This window comes from Cebus imitator, unplaced genomic scaffold (assembly GCF_001604975.1).
Source record: "Cebus imitator isolate Cc_AM_T3 unplaced genomic scaffold, Cebus_imitator-1.0 Scaffold6, whole genome shotgun sequence".
Classification (NCBI taxonomy): Eukaryota; Metazoa; Chordata; class Mammalia; order Primates; family Cebidae; genus Cebus; species Cebus imitator.
Genome location: NW_016107321.1, coordinates 10688340 through 10705758, shown reverse-complemented (window position 1 = coordinate 10705758; position 17419 = coordinate 10688340). Strand labels below are relative to the sequence as shown.

The following is a 17419-nucleotide window of genomic DNA, read 5'->3' as shown; positions in this document are numbered from 1 at the left end:
AAAAAAAAAAAAAAAAAGAGAGAGAAAATATAAATTGTTAAATTGTATTATAAGATGTAAGAAAGACAAATAAATGGAGAAAGGTAAAGAGACCAGTTTCACGTACTGGAAAATTTTAGGTTGGAACAATTTTTGTTTCCCCCAGATTGAATCTAAACATGTAATGCAATTCATGCCCAAGTTCCACAGACTTTGTGTGTGTGCATGCATCTTCATGTGTGTGTATGTGTGGGTAATTTCACTAGGTGATTCTAAAAGATACAGGGAGGTTAAAATGGCCAAGAATATCCTAAACACCCCTAAAAAAAGAACAAAGTAGGAAAACATGTCTTACCAGATTTCAAGACTTATTTTGTAAAAGGAATGGTATGAGCCAGGGTAGAAAAAGTAGCCCACTGGAGAGATGAAAGTCCAAAAAGCACCAGCACTGGATTCACAAAAAAGACAGCACTGAGGGCTTACGTGGACCGTTGGGAGAAAAATGGTGTTTACAGAAATTATACTAGGAAAATTACATATGCATATAGAGTAAGATGATACTTTATCTTATTCACGGAACACATGAAAATAACTCCAAGTGGACTAAAGTTTATAAAATGTGGAAGAATATCTTTAAGATATCAGTGTAGAGGGGAATTTCTTAATTGAGATAAAAAAGCATTTAGCCATAGGGAAAGGATAGATGTTACCCCATTAAAACTGAGTTCTATTCATTAAAAGATACTACTTTACAAGAAAAGTGAAGTAAAAAGTTAGAAAATATATTTTCAATAGTTAAACTGACAAAGAGTATCCAGAATATATAAATTCCTACAAATCCACTGGAAAAACAAAACTACACCTGTAAAAGTATGGGTAAAAAAGTGAAATAAACACTCATTGATGTGCTAATCCATAATCAAGATTACCACCTGCCAGTCTTGCAAAGATTTAGAAACCCAACTTTACCAGTAAGGATGTGGGGCTCTGAAATACATCTGAAGAGATGTATTTTGGTGGAACCAATTTAGAAAGCAATTTGTCATCATCTAGTAAAGCTGAAGATAAGCATACAGCATGGCCAGCAATTCCATTTCCTGGTATATACCCTTAGAGAAATGCAGGCAGATGTGGACCAAAATACATATGTAAGAATTTTCATTAAGAACATTTAAAGACAAGTCTTAGGCTGAAGGAAAATATTTGCAAAACACATAAATAAAGGACTTAATAATTAGAGTGACTATAGCAAATAACAATGTAGTATATAGTTCAAGATAGCTAGAAGATTTTTAATGTTGTTACCACAAATAAATAATAATGTTTCAAGTGATGGATATGGTATTACCCAGATTTGGTCATTATACCACATATTCAAAATATTAAAAATATTATACATATACACACATACAAAGACTCAACAAAAAGAAAATAAAAAGCTAATAAAAAAATAGGCAAAAGATCTCAACAGATACCTCACCAAAGAAGGTATATATGAAAATTAATAAATTCTGAGTAGCCACTTTATATTAAAGAAAAGAAGGCATATAAACAGCCAAAAAAGCATATGAAAAGATGCTCTACATATGAGTCATTAGGGAATTCTAAATTAAAACAATGAGATGCTACTACTCACTTACAGAGATGGCGAAAATCCAAAACAGAGACAACACCAAATGTTGGCAAGGATGTGAAGCAACAGGAACTCTCATTCATTGCTGGTGGGAATGCAAAATGGTACAGCCACTTTGCAAGGCAGTTTGGCACCTCTTAGAAAGTTAAACATACTCTTACCATAAAATCCAGCAATTGTACTCATTGATATTTACCCAAAAGAGTTGAAAACTTGCATCCATGCAATAATCTGCACACATGTTATTCGTAATTTTAAAAACTAGAAAGCAACACGGATGTCTTTCAATAGGTAAATGGATAACAAGCTGATGCATCTATTCAATGGAACATAATTCAATGATGAAAAACTGACCTATCAAGCCACGAAACACTTAGAAAAAGCTTAAATTCATATTACCAAGCGACAGAAGCCAATCTGGAAAGGGTACATACCATATGATTGCAACTATGTGACATTCTGGAAAGGCCAAACTGAAGAGATAGCAAAAAAGGTTAGTGGTTGTCAGGTTCTTGGGGGAAGGGTAGAAGGATGAATAAATGGAGCACAGGGGATATTTTTTATGGCAGTGAACCTAGTCTGTGTGACACCATAATAGTGGATACATGATACTACACATTTGTCAAAACCCATAGAACTGTACAACATAAACAGTGAACCCTAATGTAAACCATAGACTTTAGTTAATAAAAAAGAATGAATATTTATTGCCAGTTGTAACAAATGAACCATATTAATACAAGGTGTTAATAATAGAGGAAAGGTGTAGGGAATGGAGGGGTATATGTATACTCTGTACTTTCTGCTCACTTTTTCTATAAATTGAAAACTGCTCTACAAAGTTAAACCTATTAATTTAAAAATAAGAATGTCAGGCCAGGTGAAGTGGCTCATGCCAGTAATCCCAGCACTTCAGGAGGCCAAGGTGGGCAGATCACGAGCTCAGGAGTTCGACACCAGCCTGGCCAATATGGTGAAACCCCATCTCTACTAAAAATACAAAAATTAGCCAGGCATGGTGGTGTGCACCTGTAGCCCCAGCTACTCAGGAGGCTGAGGCAGAAGAATTGCTTGAACCCAGAAGGAAAAGGTTTCAGTGAGCTGAGATTGCACCACCTCACTCCAGCCTGAGTGACAAAGCAAGACTTCATCTCAATATATATATATATATATATACATAGAAATAAGAATGTCTACAGCAGCATTTTACATAAGAGACCATGGCTAAAAAAAAAGTGTTCATCAATAGTAGATACATTTATTGTGGTATAGTAAAACTATGGAGTATTACAAAGCAATGAAAATGACTGAATTCCAGCTAGACAGAGAGGATATTACAAGGAGTTTCTGCATTATGCCTGTGTTTCTCTAGGGGCATACACCCGGAAACAGAATTGCTGGCCATGATGTATGCCTATCTTCAACTTTACTAGGTGATGACAAATTGCTTTCTAAACTGGTTCCACCAAAATACATCTCTTCAGCATGGTTCAGCACTCTCAATGCCCCACACCCTCACAAGTAATTTGTGGACTAATTTCTGTTTCTTGGGCCAAATGGTGGCCACATGGACATTGTGTGTGTGTGCATGCATGTGTGTGTATTTATGGAGTATTTTAGATACACAGAGAGAGAGAGAACACTCTTGTATGTATATGATACTTTTCACTATAATTAACAATTTCCATGAAACAGAGGGAATGACAAAGTATATAAATAACAAGAGTCATGAAAAGAACTAGAAAACCAAGCATTTGGACTTAATTAAGCCAAAAAGCTTTAGCACAGCAAAAGAAACAATCAGCAGAGTAAATAGGCAACCCACAGAGTGGGAGAAAATCGTCATTATCTGTACATCTGACAAAGGGCCAATATCCAAAATCTATAAGGAACTCAAACAAATTAGCAAGAAAAAAAAAAATCCTATCAAAAAGTGGGCTAAGAACATGAATAGACAATTCCCAAAAGAAGACATAGAAACGGCCAACATGAAAAAATGCTCAATTAGTGATGAAAACCACTAATTGTCAGGGAAATGCAAATCAAAACCACAGTGTGATACAACTCTCTTCTTGCAATAATGTCCATCATCAAAAAATAATAGATGTTGGTGTGGATGTGGTGAACAAGGATCACTTCTACACTGCTGGTAGGAATGTAAACTAGTACAACCACTATGGAAAACAGTGTGAAGAGTACTTAAAGAACTAAAAGCAGAACTACCATTTGATCCAGCAATCCCACTACTGGGCATCTGCCCAGAGGAAAAGGAGTTGTTATACAAAAAAAGATACTTGCACATGCATGTTTACAGCAGCTCAGTTCACAATTGCTAAAATATGGAACCAGCCCAAATGCCCATCAATGGATGAGTGGATAAAAAAATTGTGGGGTGTGTATATATATGTATATATCATAGAATACTACTCAGCCATAAAAAGGAACAAAATAATGGCATTCACAGCAACCTTACATGGAATTGGAGGCCATTATTCGAAGTGAAGTAACTCTGGAATGGAAAACCAAGCATCCTATGTTCTCACTCATTAAGTGGGAGCTAAGTTATGAGGATGAAAAGCCATGATAAAATGGACTTTGGGGACTTGAGGGAAAGGATAAGACCGAGGTGAGGGATAAAATACTACAAATTGGGTACGGTGTATACTGCTCAGGTGCACCAAAGTCTCAGAAATCACCACTGAAGAATTCATTCAAGTAACCAAACACTACCACCTGTTCTCCAAAAACCTACGGAAACAAAAAACTAAAAGTAAATAAAAATATGCATCTATTTCCATACACTTTTACTCTCCTGCTAAGGAGTAAATAATAATAACATCAAAAAAGAAAGAAAACCAAGAATTTAATCAACAAGAAGTTATAAGAAAGAGAAGAAAAATTAAAGACCCCTCTGATAACTTTCCAACCCTCTATGCCACTAGACTGCATGATAAGCAGAACAAACACTTCTGCCTTGCTGCCAGACTGACAAAGGAGGATTGGCCTGTGACAGATCACTTTGGCTCAAAGCCACATTAATTTGAAAATGACCCCAGTATCAAATATGCAAACACTCCCTATTTTTTTCCAATGCTCTTTTCCATACTCTATACAGATAAAAAGAGCTCAAAAAATTGTTGATAAAACACAATTCTAGTAGTATACTATTAAAAGGGATGTCCAACATGACAGACTTTAAAGACTTATTTTTGTCACGACAGACGCAGTTTTCATCTGTAATAAATGTAGTATTCTGAGCGGGAATTTGTGGCCGTGAGCAGTGGTACACTTAGCATACTTAATGCCCAGAGCAGATCACTTTTTTTTTTTAATAGGGGAATGGCTTTATTAGAAAAGCAAAGCCTCAGTGTCTATTTTAAAAAACTCCAATTATCACGCTCTCCATTATCTTCCATTAGCATGATGTTTCTGTTTGAGTATTCACTGCCATAACTGCATTCTTTTTTTTTTTTAATTTATTTTTAATACCCTCTCCTCAATGTTTCAAAGTGTTTTACATCTAAAATCATGATGGCTCACGTAATTCCAGCACTTTGAGTGTCCGAGGCAGGCGGATCACCTGAGGTCAGGAGTTCGAGACCAGTCTGGTCAACATGGTAAAACCCCATCTCTACTAAAAATACAACATTAGCTGGGCATAGTGGGGCATGCCTGTAATCCCAGCTACTCAGAGGCAGAGGCAGGAGAATCACTTGAACCTAGGAGGCGGAGGTTGCAGTGAGCCAAGATCGTGCATTCCACGGCAGTCTGAGCAACTAGAGAGAAACTCTGTCTCAAATATAAAATAAAATCAAATAAAATAATAAAATCCTCACCTCTAAACTTACTCCTTTCTGAGTGGAAGATTCCTCTTACCTTATTCACATTCTGTCTCTTTTGAATCTACTACCCTCCTTTTTCAATGACGACTTCCAACTCCTCAAACCTTCCCACTCCTTTCAAACTGTCATCGGCACTCTAAGCTTGCGTACCTCCAAAGTCTAGATTACGCTTGCCACCATCTCCCAAACCTTTGCCCCAGTCACTTCCCACCACCTACCACTCCTAACTCCTAGCCTGAGGAAAAATTACAGGAAGAAGAAAAACAAAGATGTTGTAAAATCTGAGTACTATGAACAGCCTAGTTAAGTCACACAAATTTGCAGGTAACTTAATCAGCATAACTTCATGACAACTCACAGAGATCTTTAGCCACCTGACACGGGATCAGAGAAAGCAGGTGGTGAGTCGCCCATGCCTGAGATCAATGCCATTGACACCAATGATCACATTGATCACATATTCAAGGTTTTCCTAACATCAAATGATACATACTTCGCAAAACAAGATTACTAGGAAATATTCTAAGAACAAAATTAAGTGCTAAGGATGCAAAGACCAAAATCAGTTCACCCTGATAGGCATGCTGTAGAATCCCTCGTCTCCCCTTTCCGTCCTATCTCCACTGCCACATGTCTCAGCTACCACCTCACCTAAACCTTCCTATGCCCTGTCTTCCCTTATTCTATTCTTCCCTGTACTCTATAGCTAAAATAATTTTTCTAAAGCGTACTTGCAACTTACCCTGATTCACTAGCTGTTGAAATTAAGAAACACCTATCCCAGTATTCGACCTCAACAAAAAGTCCTTCCCATCCCCTTTTCCTGTGCCTCCTTTTCCATGGACACATCTTGCCACTTAGATGAGATTTTGTCTTGGGTCCCTGCTCTCTTTAAACCTCTGAAGTGCTCTGTACCTCTTCTGTGGCACCTGTTTTATTCTGCTTTCTTTTGTTAAATGTGTCTAGTTTCTCCCACTTAGCCCATTAGGTGTTAAAATTTTTTAGACCAGAGTTGTATCTTGTTCATTATTATTATTATTTTTTTTTTTTTGAGATGGATTCTTGTTCTGTGACCCAGGCTTGATTACAGTGGCGTGATCTCAGCTCACTGAAACCTTCAAACAATTATCCTGCCTCAGTCTCCTGAGTAGCTAGTTTTACAGGTGTGTGCCACCACACCTGGCTAATTTTTGAATTTTTAGTACAGACAAGGTTTCACCATGTTGGCCAGGCTGGTCTCAAACTCCTGACCTCATGATACGCCTGTCTCAGCCTCCCAAAGTGCTGGGATTACAGGTGTGAGCCACTGAACCTGGCCCACCTTGTTCACATTTTATTCACTTTAGCACAAAGTACATCAGTACTTAATAGGTACTAAAAATAATAATAATAAATGCAAAATTATTTGAATAGAGTCCAGTTTGGGACTGATTTTTTATGACATACTGGCTTCCTGAGGAGGCATACTACATGATTCTAACAGCAAAACTCAAAGTAGCTAGCTAAAGTACTGTTCACACTCAGACTGTGTACAATTTTGTTAATATTTGTTAAATCCTAAAATCTGGCTCATTCATGCCACTTTCCTGAGATGTCATGCATGCTCTAGAATGCTTGTCTCTTCTTTAACAAGGTGGGTTTTTTTTGTTTTTGTTGGTTTTGTTTTTTTAAATTCAGCTTGTTATCGACATGACTCCCAGATCAATTCTGGCTGTGCTTGTACTTCATAATTTGTTTGTATAAACTGGGTATTAGTCTTAATAGTTGACATGAAGCTTTTCAGCATCCAGAGTATGGTTACTCCATTCATTAAGTAGAAGTCACATTGTCTCCACATTGTCAGCAGGTAGTGTGTGTTGTACACATCTCTAGAAAGACACACTGTGTGACTTATTATCACACTGACATAGGTCATGGCTCAAAAAAATTCTAACTAAAGAAAGGAGGAGCACAGGGTAAAAATAAGCTGAAATGAACATGCCATTAACCCTCTCACCTCTTCCCATCATGCTTTGTGAAAATAATCAATGAATAATTCCTAGAGCTCTGGAACCTGGAACTCTCAGTGAAGAGAGGCAATAGAATGTAATTAACACCCTGATTTTATTTTTTTAATATCTTACACTAAAGGAGGAAACGTCTAACAGAATATTTAAATTCAGCATAAAATCCTAGCAACAACAATTTTAATTGCATACCAACTGCAAAAATATTTCTTTCATTGTCTAAATAAAAGAAAGGCTATAATATGCACTGTCTGCTTGTTTCAGGACTCAATTACTAATCTTTAAGAATCTTTTCTAGGATGAAAGCCTCTTCCTCCAGCAAATGCATCTTGAGACCGGGTCTTAATCTTTTAAAATCCTAACTTTCATTTTGAACCATATTAAGACTTCTATCCCTGACATAAAAACACCTTGAACAATATTTCAGACAAAGGAATTTCAGGAATATTTTTAATACTAACTCACAACAATACTTTTTAAAAGTCTCAAGAATGAAAAGCTACCTTTGTCTCCACATAAACACACATGTTAAAAAAATGCACAGAATGAAATTTGATTACTCAACAGCAAGTCATCACAAATGCAAGCAAAGATTGGGTCGCTGTTTCCATAGAGATGACTTTAAGTGGTTCAGTTCTTCTGGGAATTTAACCAAATCCCCAGCAGCAGGAGAAAATCATCAGCAAAAATTCTGTAACATATGGCAACTGCCAAAAAATCAATGAGAAAAGAAAAATACTTTCATTTTCTTTTCCTTTTACCAAGAGGAATATCGTCACACTGAGCTGTTTGAAGAAGTATACAGATTTTGCTGGTCACTCTGTGTGTAACTCAAAACTAAATAGCACCAAGTTGCTTCATTCTTACATTAAAAGGGCTGTTGGTTCCCAGCCAGGCTCTATAGCACATGCAGTCCTGGAATTGCATTTAGCCATGAACAAGCACTGGTGCATCTTCCCATGACTCTCTGGCTATGGTCCTAAAGGAAAACGATCAACCTCCAGGGTTATCTCTTGGGAAAGATTGCAAATGGAATCTTATTCTCTAGTATATTTTTGAAGATATGCTCATCCCGTGTGTGTGTGTGTATGTGTGTGTGTGTGTGTGTGAATTTTTTTTAAGTTCTACTTATGACCCAATGATTAAAGTAAGAGTTTGAAGGAGAAAAATAATAGATGTAGTACTTTTTATTATTTTCTTTAGTTCTACCAATGCTGTATCTGGAAGTTTGTTCCAAGTATCAAGGTAGAGGTCATCTAGTTCAAGAAACTTAAGTTCTCTCTTCAGTACATGCTTTCAAGAACAAAAGCTGTGATTAACATGCAATATGTAATCAATAGTCAATAAAAATGGTTGTCTCAGAATGAGTAAACACATCCAGTGATAAGGAATGCATTACTTTCCAAGGAACCTATTCTATTTTGAACAGCTCATAACATCAAAAACAAAGTTCTTATGCTGAAGTTAAATCTACCTCCTTTTGACTTGCACCATTGAACTCAATTTTGTACTTCCAAGGAGATGCATTTAAGCTCAATACTTTGTCCACATGACAGCACCTCACAAACCTGAGGGGGAGCTGAGACTACTCTTTCCATTCTCACAGTCCAGTCTTTAGCCCTCTACATTCCTCAGAGGCAATGTTTCCTTTCTCCTCCCTATGCTACTCATTCACCTCTTGAAATAGGTTGGTTTGCCAATAATTTTATTCACTCCAGTTCTTCTAATGTGAAATAGATAGTTGGCCTAAATAGTGGGGAAGGGTATAAGAAAAATGCCATCAAGGCCGGGTGCGGTGGCTCACACCTGTAATCCCAGCACTTTGGGAGGCAGAGGTGGACAGATCATAAAGTGAAGAGATTGAGACTATCCTGGCCAACATGGTGAAACCCTATCTCTACTAAAAATACAAAAAGTAGCTGGGCATAGTGGTGCATGCCTGTAGTTCCAGCTACTTGGGAGCCTGAGGCAGGAGAATCACTTGAACCCAGGAAGTGGAGGTTGTAATGAGCTGAGATCACGCCACTGCACTCTAGTCTGCTGACAGAGCAAGGCTCTGTCTCAAAAAAAAAAAAGAAAGAAAGAAAAAGAAAAAGAAAAATGCCATCAGAGGCCAGACAGATCTGTGTAAAGCCTCTTTAGGTAAGGCCTCAGAGAATGGCGATAGCTATTGTAACCTGGAGAATTAGTTACCAGGCTGAGTATTCAAATTTACATATTTTTAAAACACTATACAGATACACGCACATGCACACACACACAACAACTTGGTCTAAAGTTGTGATCCTTGGCCAAATTATTGTGATACCAAAAATTAAATTAACAGGGTACCCATCTGAAATTTGTGAACTTAAAGAAGTTGTCTATGATTAGGCTAGAGGAGAGGGGAGAGCGGTCATCTACATTATTAGACACTCTGGCAGGTTATTATGGGAATCTAGCAAGTCAACTTTCTCTCAATGGCACACCAAAAAATACACAAACCAAACTCATCATTCTTTCACTGCTCCGTATGTTCCATCAGGTAACCCTGTTTTACAGCAAAATGAATAATAGCACACAATCAGAAAAGGCATTATGATAGAACAGAAATAAAAATATGTTATTCCTGAATAAAAGATAAGGACCAGTTATCAGAGTATTTTTTAAACCTCATATTATTGCCTTCCACACTCAATTAACTCTTTCCTTTGTTAAAACTTAAAATGTTTTTCAAACACATAAGTTGCGTTCTCCTTTATATGTAAAGGTTCTAATGCTGCACAAAGTGCGGGCAAATTGTCTTCCCATTAACCACACAGGAACATTCAGGAGCCAGCGGGCTAAGAATTAGATACTGTCTGGAGCACAGCCCAGGGAAGGCAGCTGCTCTCAGGTCATTTTGAACTATCAAGGTGACGTGAAAAATACCAGACTACAAAGTCCTGATTTAACCACCACAAGCTCCAGAGCATGAGACATGGAACTAAAAAAAGAGTTTTTTAGCAAGTTTTTTCTCCGGTGAGTGGAAAAGTATCATTATTTTATGATCACATGTCTTACAGTTCTGAAGCAGTTGGTTAGTGACACTTACAGCAAGTAATTAGCGGCCTAGTAGCTGGAGTTGCCACGTGCAACTCCTCTACAAAGCAACCTCTGGGCATAACCCCACTTGACTAATTCTTGGCATCATTCATGAGTTTAACCATTCTTGTTACAAATTAATATTACAGTTCTGTACACACACACAAATATTCATTCCCTAAAGAAGAATGAACAATTTCTTGGTTTACCTTTGTCCATGATCTTTGATCCAGCAGGCTTATCTTGGACAGTAAGATGGTCGTGATTGCTACTCAATGAAGTATCATCACTAGATAAAGAGTTCAAAAATCCACTTTCTGATGTGACAAAGCTGTTTTCTGGGGCCTTGTGGCTGCCTGTCTCTGCAGGTACAGGTGAATGAACCTGCACAGCAAACGTTATTGGCTGTCCCTCATCTTCAGCAGCAGACAAACTGTTAACTGTGTCAGGCCAGGACTCTCTCTCTTCAGATAAGGAGGAAGGAAAACTACTGGGTGTCTTCACTGTATCCAGGGAAGAGAAAGAACATGATGTTCCACTCAGGCTGGGTGAGGATGAAGATGCCTGCTGTGCAGCCTATTTTTCACAAATAAAACCAAAAAAAGAATAAAAGATATTGTGATTAAACCACCATTCTCTACCTTTCATTTCCAAAAAAGGTGTCCCCATATTATTTCAAAAAGTGACCAATAATAAAAGAGTCAAAAATAAAGGCATGATATTTATTTCTGTTTGACACACATTAGAATTTCATTCTCCAAAACTGATTTATATAACTTTTAATTCACTGTTCTAGGATATGAAAAATCTCCTTATCATGATTTGTCCTATTCTTCCATGTTCTCCAGAAACTTAAAGGGCCTCTTTTGGGAATCCTTCAGAATACTGCATTATACTTTGAGCAAAATACAATTTGCAGTCTATCACTGAATTCACACTGATGGAGCAAAAAGATAATTATGAAAAAAGAGAAGCTGGGTGTGATGGTTCATGACTGCAATCCCAGCACTTTGGGAGGCCATGGTGGGTGGATCACCTGAGGCCAGGAGTTTGAGGCCAGCCTGGCCAACATGTTGAAACCTCATCTCTACTAAAAATACAAAAATTAGCCAGGCTTGGTGGCACGTGTCTGTAGTCCCACCTATTCAGGAGGCTGGGGCAGCAGAATCACTTGAACTCGGGAGGCAGAGATCGCGGCGAGCCAAGATCATGCCACTGCACTCCAGTATGGTCGACAGAGTGAGACTCTGCCTCCAAAATAGAAAAAGAGAGCAAAAGCTGGAGCCATTCCAGAAACAAAGTAATGTTACTTGAGTGGAGATGAGGGATGGGGGAAAAGCATATGAACCTAAACCCTTAAATATTGCTCACCTATTCCCTAGTGCATGACAAGCCTTGGCAACATTTTCATTAGTACAGAGAGAAAACATCAAAGCAACATCACCAGTGATACAGTTAGCTCTGTGTCCCCACCCAAGTCTCATCTCAAATTGTAATCCCCACATGTCGAGGGAGGGACCTGATGGGAGGTGCTTGGATCATGGGGATGGTTTCCCCCATGCTGTTCTGGTGAGTGAGTTCTCATGAGATCTGATAGTTTAAAAGTATTTGGCGGTTCCCACCTTGCTCACTGTCTCTTCTGCCACCACATAAGATGTGCCTTGTTTCCCCTTTGCCTTCCACCATGATTGTAGGTTTTCTGAGGCCTCCCCAGCCATGTGGAACTGTGAGTCAATTAAACCTCTTTCCTTTATAAACTACCCAGTCTCAGGTAGTTCTTTATAGCAGTGTGAAAATGGACTAATATAACCAACAAGGACACTTTTGGAAAGAACTTCATTTATTCTGAGATTTTTATCTTTCCTACATTTTGATGTTGAAATATATGCCTTCTTTTAAAAAAAATGGTGACAGCAGCTGGGCGGGGTGGTTCATGCCTGTAATCCCAGCATTTTGGGAGGCCAAGGCGGGTGGATCACGAGGTCAGGAGTTCGAGATCAGCCTGGCCAAGATGGTGAAACCCTGTCTCCACTAAAAATACAAAAATTAGCTAGGCACAGTGGCAGATGCCTGTAATCCCAGCTACTCGGGAGGTTGAAGCAAGAGAATCGCTTGTACCCAGGAGGTGGAGGTTTCAGTGAGCCAAGATCATACCACTGCACTCTAGCCTACATGACAGAGCAAGACTCCATCTCAAAAAAATAAAATGTTGACAGCACATATAAGCCTTTGTCTCTTTGGAGTTTTTTTAATGTCCTAAGTAGCAAAATAAAGATTCAGTAATTCTATCTTGCTCTTCCATTTTTAATTTTATTGGCCAATAAAATCCAAAAATCTAGACTCCAGTACTCTATGGATCACTCTATATCTCCAACAGCAGATAAGATCCAGAAGGCATTTTATGGTTCAGTTGCATTATATCATCCTATGGGGCATGCCTGTCAACGTCAAGCATTCAAAACTCCAAGGAAGGCCAGGTGCAGTAGCTCACACCTGTAATCTCAGCACCTTGGGAGGCAGAGGCAGGTGGATCTCTGAGGCCAAGAGTTTAAGGCCAGCCTGGTCAACATGGTGAAACACCGTCTCTACTAAAAATACAAAAATTAGGGCATGGTGGCTTATGCCTGTAATCCCAGCTACTCAGTGGGCTGAGGTAGGATAATCGCTTGAACCCAGGAAGAAGAAGCTGCAGTGAGCTAAGATCATGTGATTGTACTCCAGCCTGAACAACTGAGTGAGATTCCATCTCAAAAAAACAGAAACCAAGAAAATCTCCACGAAGTGTCAGGAAGGTTGATAGAGAGAGGAAGCCAAAGAGCAAACTAGAATCCTCTTCAAAAACCTCAGAATCATAGCAACTAATTCAGAAGAGCTGACTTTGTTCCAAATCAATATAGTCCACAGGAAATTTGTAGATTCTGATCTCTGAGTTTTCATGGGAGAAGCCAATATTTATCTAATGTGTGCCCAATCAGCTCCATGCTAGACATGGACTGTCAGATAATCAATAAATCTACTTTTAAGTAGCATGACATTAAAATCTCTAGTTAAGATACTAATCCCACATATCTTATAAATAATCATATATTGTCACAGACATTAAAAAAATTCCATTCAGGAATATGTGAAGTAGCTTGTAAAGTGGCTATCTTATGTCACTTAAATCTTTAATAACCAACAGATCTAAGATCTGTAATTTCAGTAGAACCCTAGTTATCTAGCAGAGGGAATGCACCATCCCAAATTGTCCAAATAAATACCAGGAATAGTTTACTAATTAGCAAGATCTACAAAATAAATATTTAAAAAATATACATTCTGGCCCAGTCCTGACACGTTCCCCATTGTGAGCTATTTTAGTAAAACTCAACTTCTACGTGATCAATCTCTTTTTTGAAACACCAAACATGAGCTTTTGCCATTACTCCTGCTGATTCTGCTTTAAATTAGATTATAGCCAGCTGGGCTATTTGAACAAGAGACCATGCACACAGTTGCTACATCCCTGCCTGTAAGGTTTTTTGAACCTCAAAACTCAAAAGTATTAAGACCTATTAAATGAGCATCAGAAATACCTGTGAAGTGTCATCCGGTTTGTGGTGTGACTCAAACACAGTGCAAATGCTCTCTCAATCCATTTTCTCTAGACAACACGTACCACTTATAAATTTCATTTTTAAATTAAGAAAAGAAGAATGAGGGGTAAAAAGGAAAGAGAGACAAAGAAGGAAGAAGACTTGGAGAAGAGGAAAATGAAAATGAGAAAATGACTACATGTATCAGGTCGGGGGGGTTTTCACTGGAAGAGCAATTGATAAAATACAAATCAAAGTGAACCTGGAGTTCCATTTCCAAGGATTCAGTATGGGAACGTGTTATAGACAGTGTAGTGCTAAGGCATGGCTCATTATTTCTAACATTCTGCAGAAACCAATAGCCAAGCACTGAGCATAGAACTCAGCTCAGTGTCTTCTGTGAACCATCTGTGCAATATACTCATAAAGCTCCCCCGTGAAAATCAAATGAAAGCAGAAAGCAGTGCTAGTTTCTCCTCTCCACCCCATCCCATCTCTACAGGTAAATATGAGTCCATCCTTCATGTGTCTGTTCAAACACCAACTCCTCCAGGAAGTCTTCTCTGATAGTCTCAGGGCCAGGTAGGTGCTTTGCTTAGTGCTTCTGGGCTCATTTCTATCATATTTGGTGGAATATCATTTTATCACCTTACACAGCTGTTCCTTGAACAGTAGGGATTCAAACTGCACAGGCCCACTTAAGCACAGATATTTTTTGAGCAAATACAGTCAGCCCTCTGTATCCATGGATTCCAAATCCACAACCAAATGGGAATGAAGACAGCATCTGCAGGATGCAGGACAAGAAACTCAAGGACACAGAAAACTGACTTTTTGTGTAGGTGGCTTCTGCAGCAAGCCCCTGTGAGACTTGAGTATGCAGAGACTTTGGTCTCCATGGCTTGGAACTAAGCCCCCACAGATACCAAGAGGCAACTGGATTGTAACAACTGATTGACAATTCATCTTTTTTGATGGGCTACCTGAGAACAGGCTGATTTTAATCATTTTTGCACCTCCATTTTTTTTAAATTTTTTTAATTGCATTTTAGGTTTGGGGGTACATGTGAAGAACATGCAAAATTGTTGCATAGGTACACACATGGTAGTGTGATTTGCTGTCTTCCTCCCCATCACCTATATCTGGCATTTCTCCCCATGCTATCTCTCCATTTTTTGCCTCTTGTTTAACACATAATTGGTGACAATGACAAAGAATGAGCCAGAACCAGCTCTGTGAAGAAAAGCACCCCAGAGTCATTCAGCCTGTGGTGGAGGAGCTTCCTGAAATGCTCCCTAAAGTCGCTATGAGTGATTTATCCGAATCCCAGGATTAAGGGGTTATCAGTCCCAATTATAATGCAAATAGCCCCCAGAAATGTTCTTATAACCACAAATAAAATTATTATTTTATTTAATTAGTGATTAATAATTGTATGTGGTTTCATTCTTTTCAGAACACGTGTTAAGTATTTTATATTTAAAATGAGGAAATTAAAAATTTTTTTAATCTTAGTTCTAGTTAACAGACTGTGATATGATTACATTAAAAATTAAGGCTGATTTTTCCTATTCTGTATAGGATAGCTTTCATTACTGAAGACGCTTCATTCAAATGTTAGCCCTAAAATCCTTTTCTTGGAATAATTTTTCAAATAAGTTTGACATGGTGAAAAATAGTTTAAAATGGCCACCTGAAGCCTGTAATTAGGCAGAAGCGAGTCAGCATAGAAATCTCAAGGAGTCAAAGTACATGAAAACAAAAAAAGTCTAAACAAAGCAAAATAAAACAAAAATGAGAAGAAAGGAAGAAACGTTAACAGCTTCTCTTTCTTTGTATTGGCCATATTCACAAAAACAAAACATAAACTAGTCAATTGTTGTTAAGCCCCAGGAAGTATCATGTGTGGATTTCTCCTATATGCCAGGAGAAGCATTACCCTAAATACCAGAAGACCTTGTGTAGTAGGTCCTTGTATAGTAGGTCCTTGGGCAATGAGCTGACCGAAGATCTACTCATCACTGTGATCCTTAGTATCCAAGTGACCTTGAAGAGGTCATTTTACCTCTAGTTACAATACTACTGGCTTCCTGCCTCATCATTGCCCCTGACCCCACCCCAGTTCATCCTCCAAACCACAGATAGAGAATTTCTAACACAACCAAAAAGTTTACAATATTACTGGGCAGAAAACCATATTATAACTGCCAATCTCTTTTTTTTTTTTTTTTTTTTTTTTTTTTTTTTTTTTTTTTTTTTTTTTTTTTTTTTTTNTTTTTGAGAAGGAGTCTCACTCTGTCACCCAGGCTGGAGTGCAGTGATATGATCTTGGCTCCCTGCAACCTCCGCCTCCTGGGTTCAAGTGATTCTCCTGCCTCAGCCTCCTGAGTAGTTGGGATTACAGTGGCCCACCACCATGCCTGGCTAATTTTCATATTTTTAGTAGAGACGGAGTTTCACCATGTTGGCCAGGCTGGTCTTTGAACGCCTGACCTTGTGATCTGCCCACCTCAGTCTCCCAAACTGTTGGAATTACAGGTGTGAGACACCGCGCCTGGCCAATAACTGCCCATCTTAAGTAGAAAAATATCCATAGTCTTCATTAGAGTTGAGAAGGCCCACATGAACCCATAAGTACTCCTCTAGCTGTGTCTCCTCCCACCTTGTCCATTCCTTCCTAGCCACACTGGCCTTCTTTTTGTCCCGTCAGTACATCACTGGTCCCTTCTGCCTGAAAGGCTTTCAGTGTGGATGTTGGGTGGGCTGACTCCTTCTCTTTGCTTGAACCTCCACTGAAATATCACTTCTTCTGCAGGGTCTTCCGTGACAGAGCAGACAGAGCAGTATCCTCTCTACCGCCAACCTCTGGCCACTCCCTAGCACATTGCTCTGCTTCATCTTCTTCATAGCATTTGTCAGTCCTTGAAGTAATTTTTTTGATTTATTACTGCATCTTCCCTCTTCCTCTACACGGAACTGGAGATGCTCAAGGGAGAAGACACCATCTAGTTCAGTTCAGCGTCCCCGTATTTTTTTTTTTAATAAAAACAGCTTTAATAAAATATTGGCCAGGTGCAGTGGTTCAGCCTGTATTCCCAGCACTTTGGGAGGCCAAGGCAGGTAGATCACCTGAGGTCAGGAGTTCGAGACCAGCCTGGCCAACATGGTAAATCCCCATCTCTACTAAAAATACAAAAATTAGCCAGGCACGGTGGTGCATGCCTGTAGTCCCAGTTACTTGGGAGCCTGAGGAGGCAGAGGTTGCAGTGAGCTGAGATCACACAATTGCACTCCAGCCTAGGTGACAAGAATGAGACTCT

General features: G+C 38.8%; 1 protein-coding gene across 6 annotated transcripts in view; it reads right to left on the bottom strand.

Moving 5' to 3' along the window:
* IPCEF1 (interaction protein for cytohesin exchange factors 1) overlaps positions 1-17419 on the bottom strand; it is a 201264-nt gene that overhangs the window by 29629 nt on the left and 154216 nt on the right. For 5 of the 6 annotated variants that reach the window (XM_017537739.2, XM_037742096.1, XM_037742092.1 and 2 more), the window contains one exon: positions 9506-11099. In XM_017537739.2, the coding sequence (XP_017393228.2) occupies positions 10695-11099 (405 nt within the window). In that variant the 3' untranslated portion in view covers positions 9506-10694. Of the gene's footprint in view, positions 1-9505; positions 11100-17419 lie in introns of those variants that run through there. The other variant, XM_037742101.1, reaches the window with a different exon arrangement.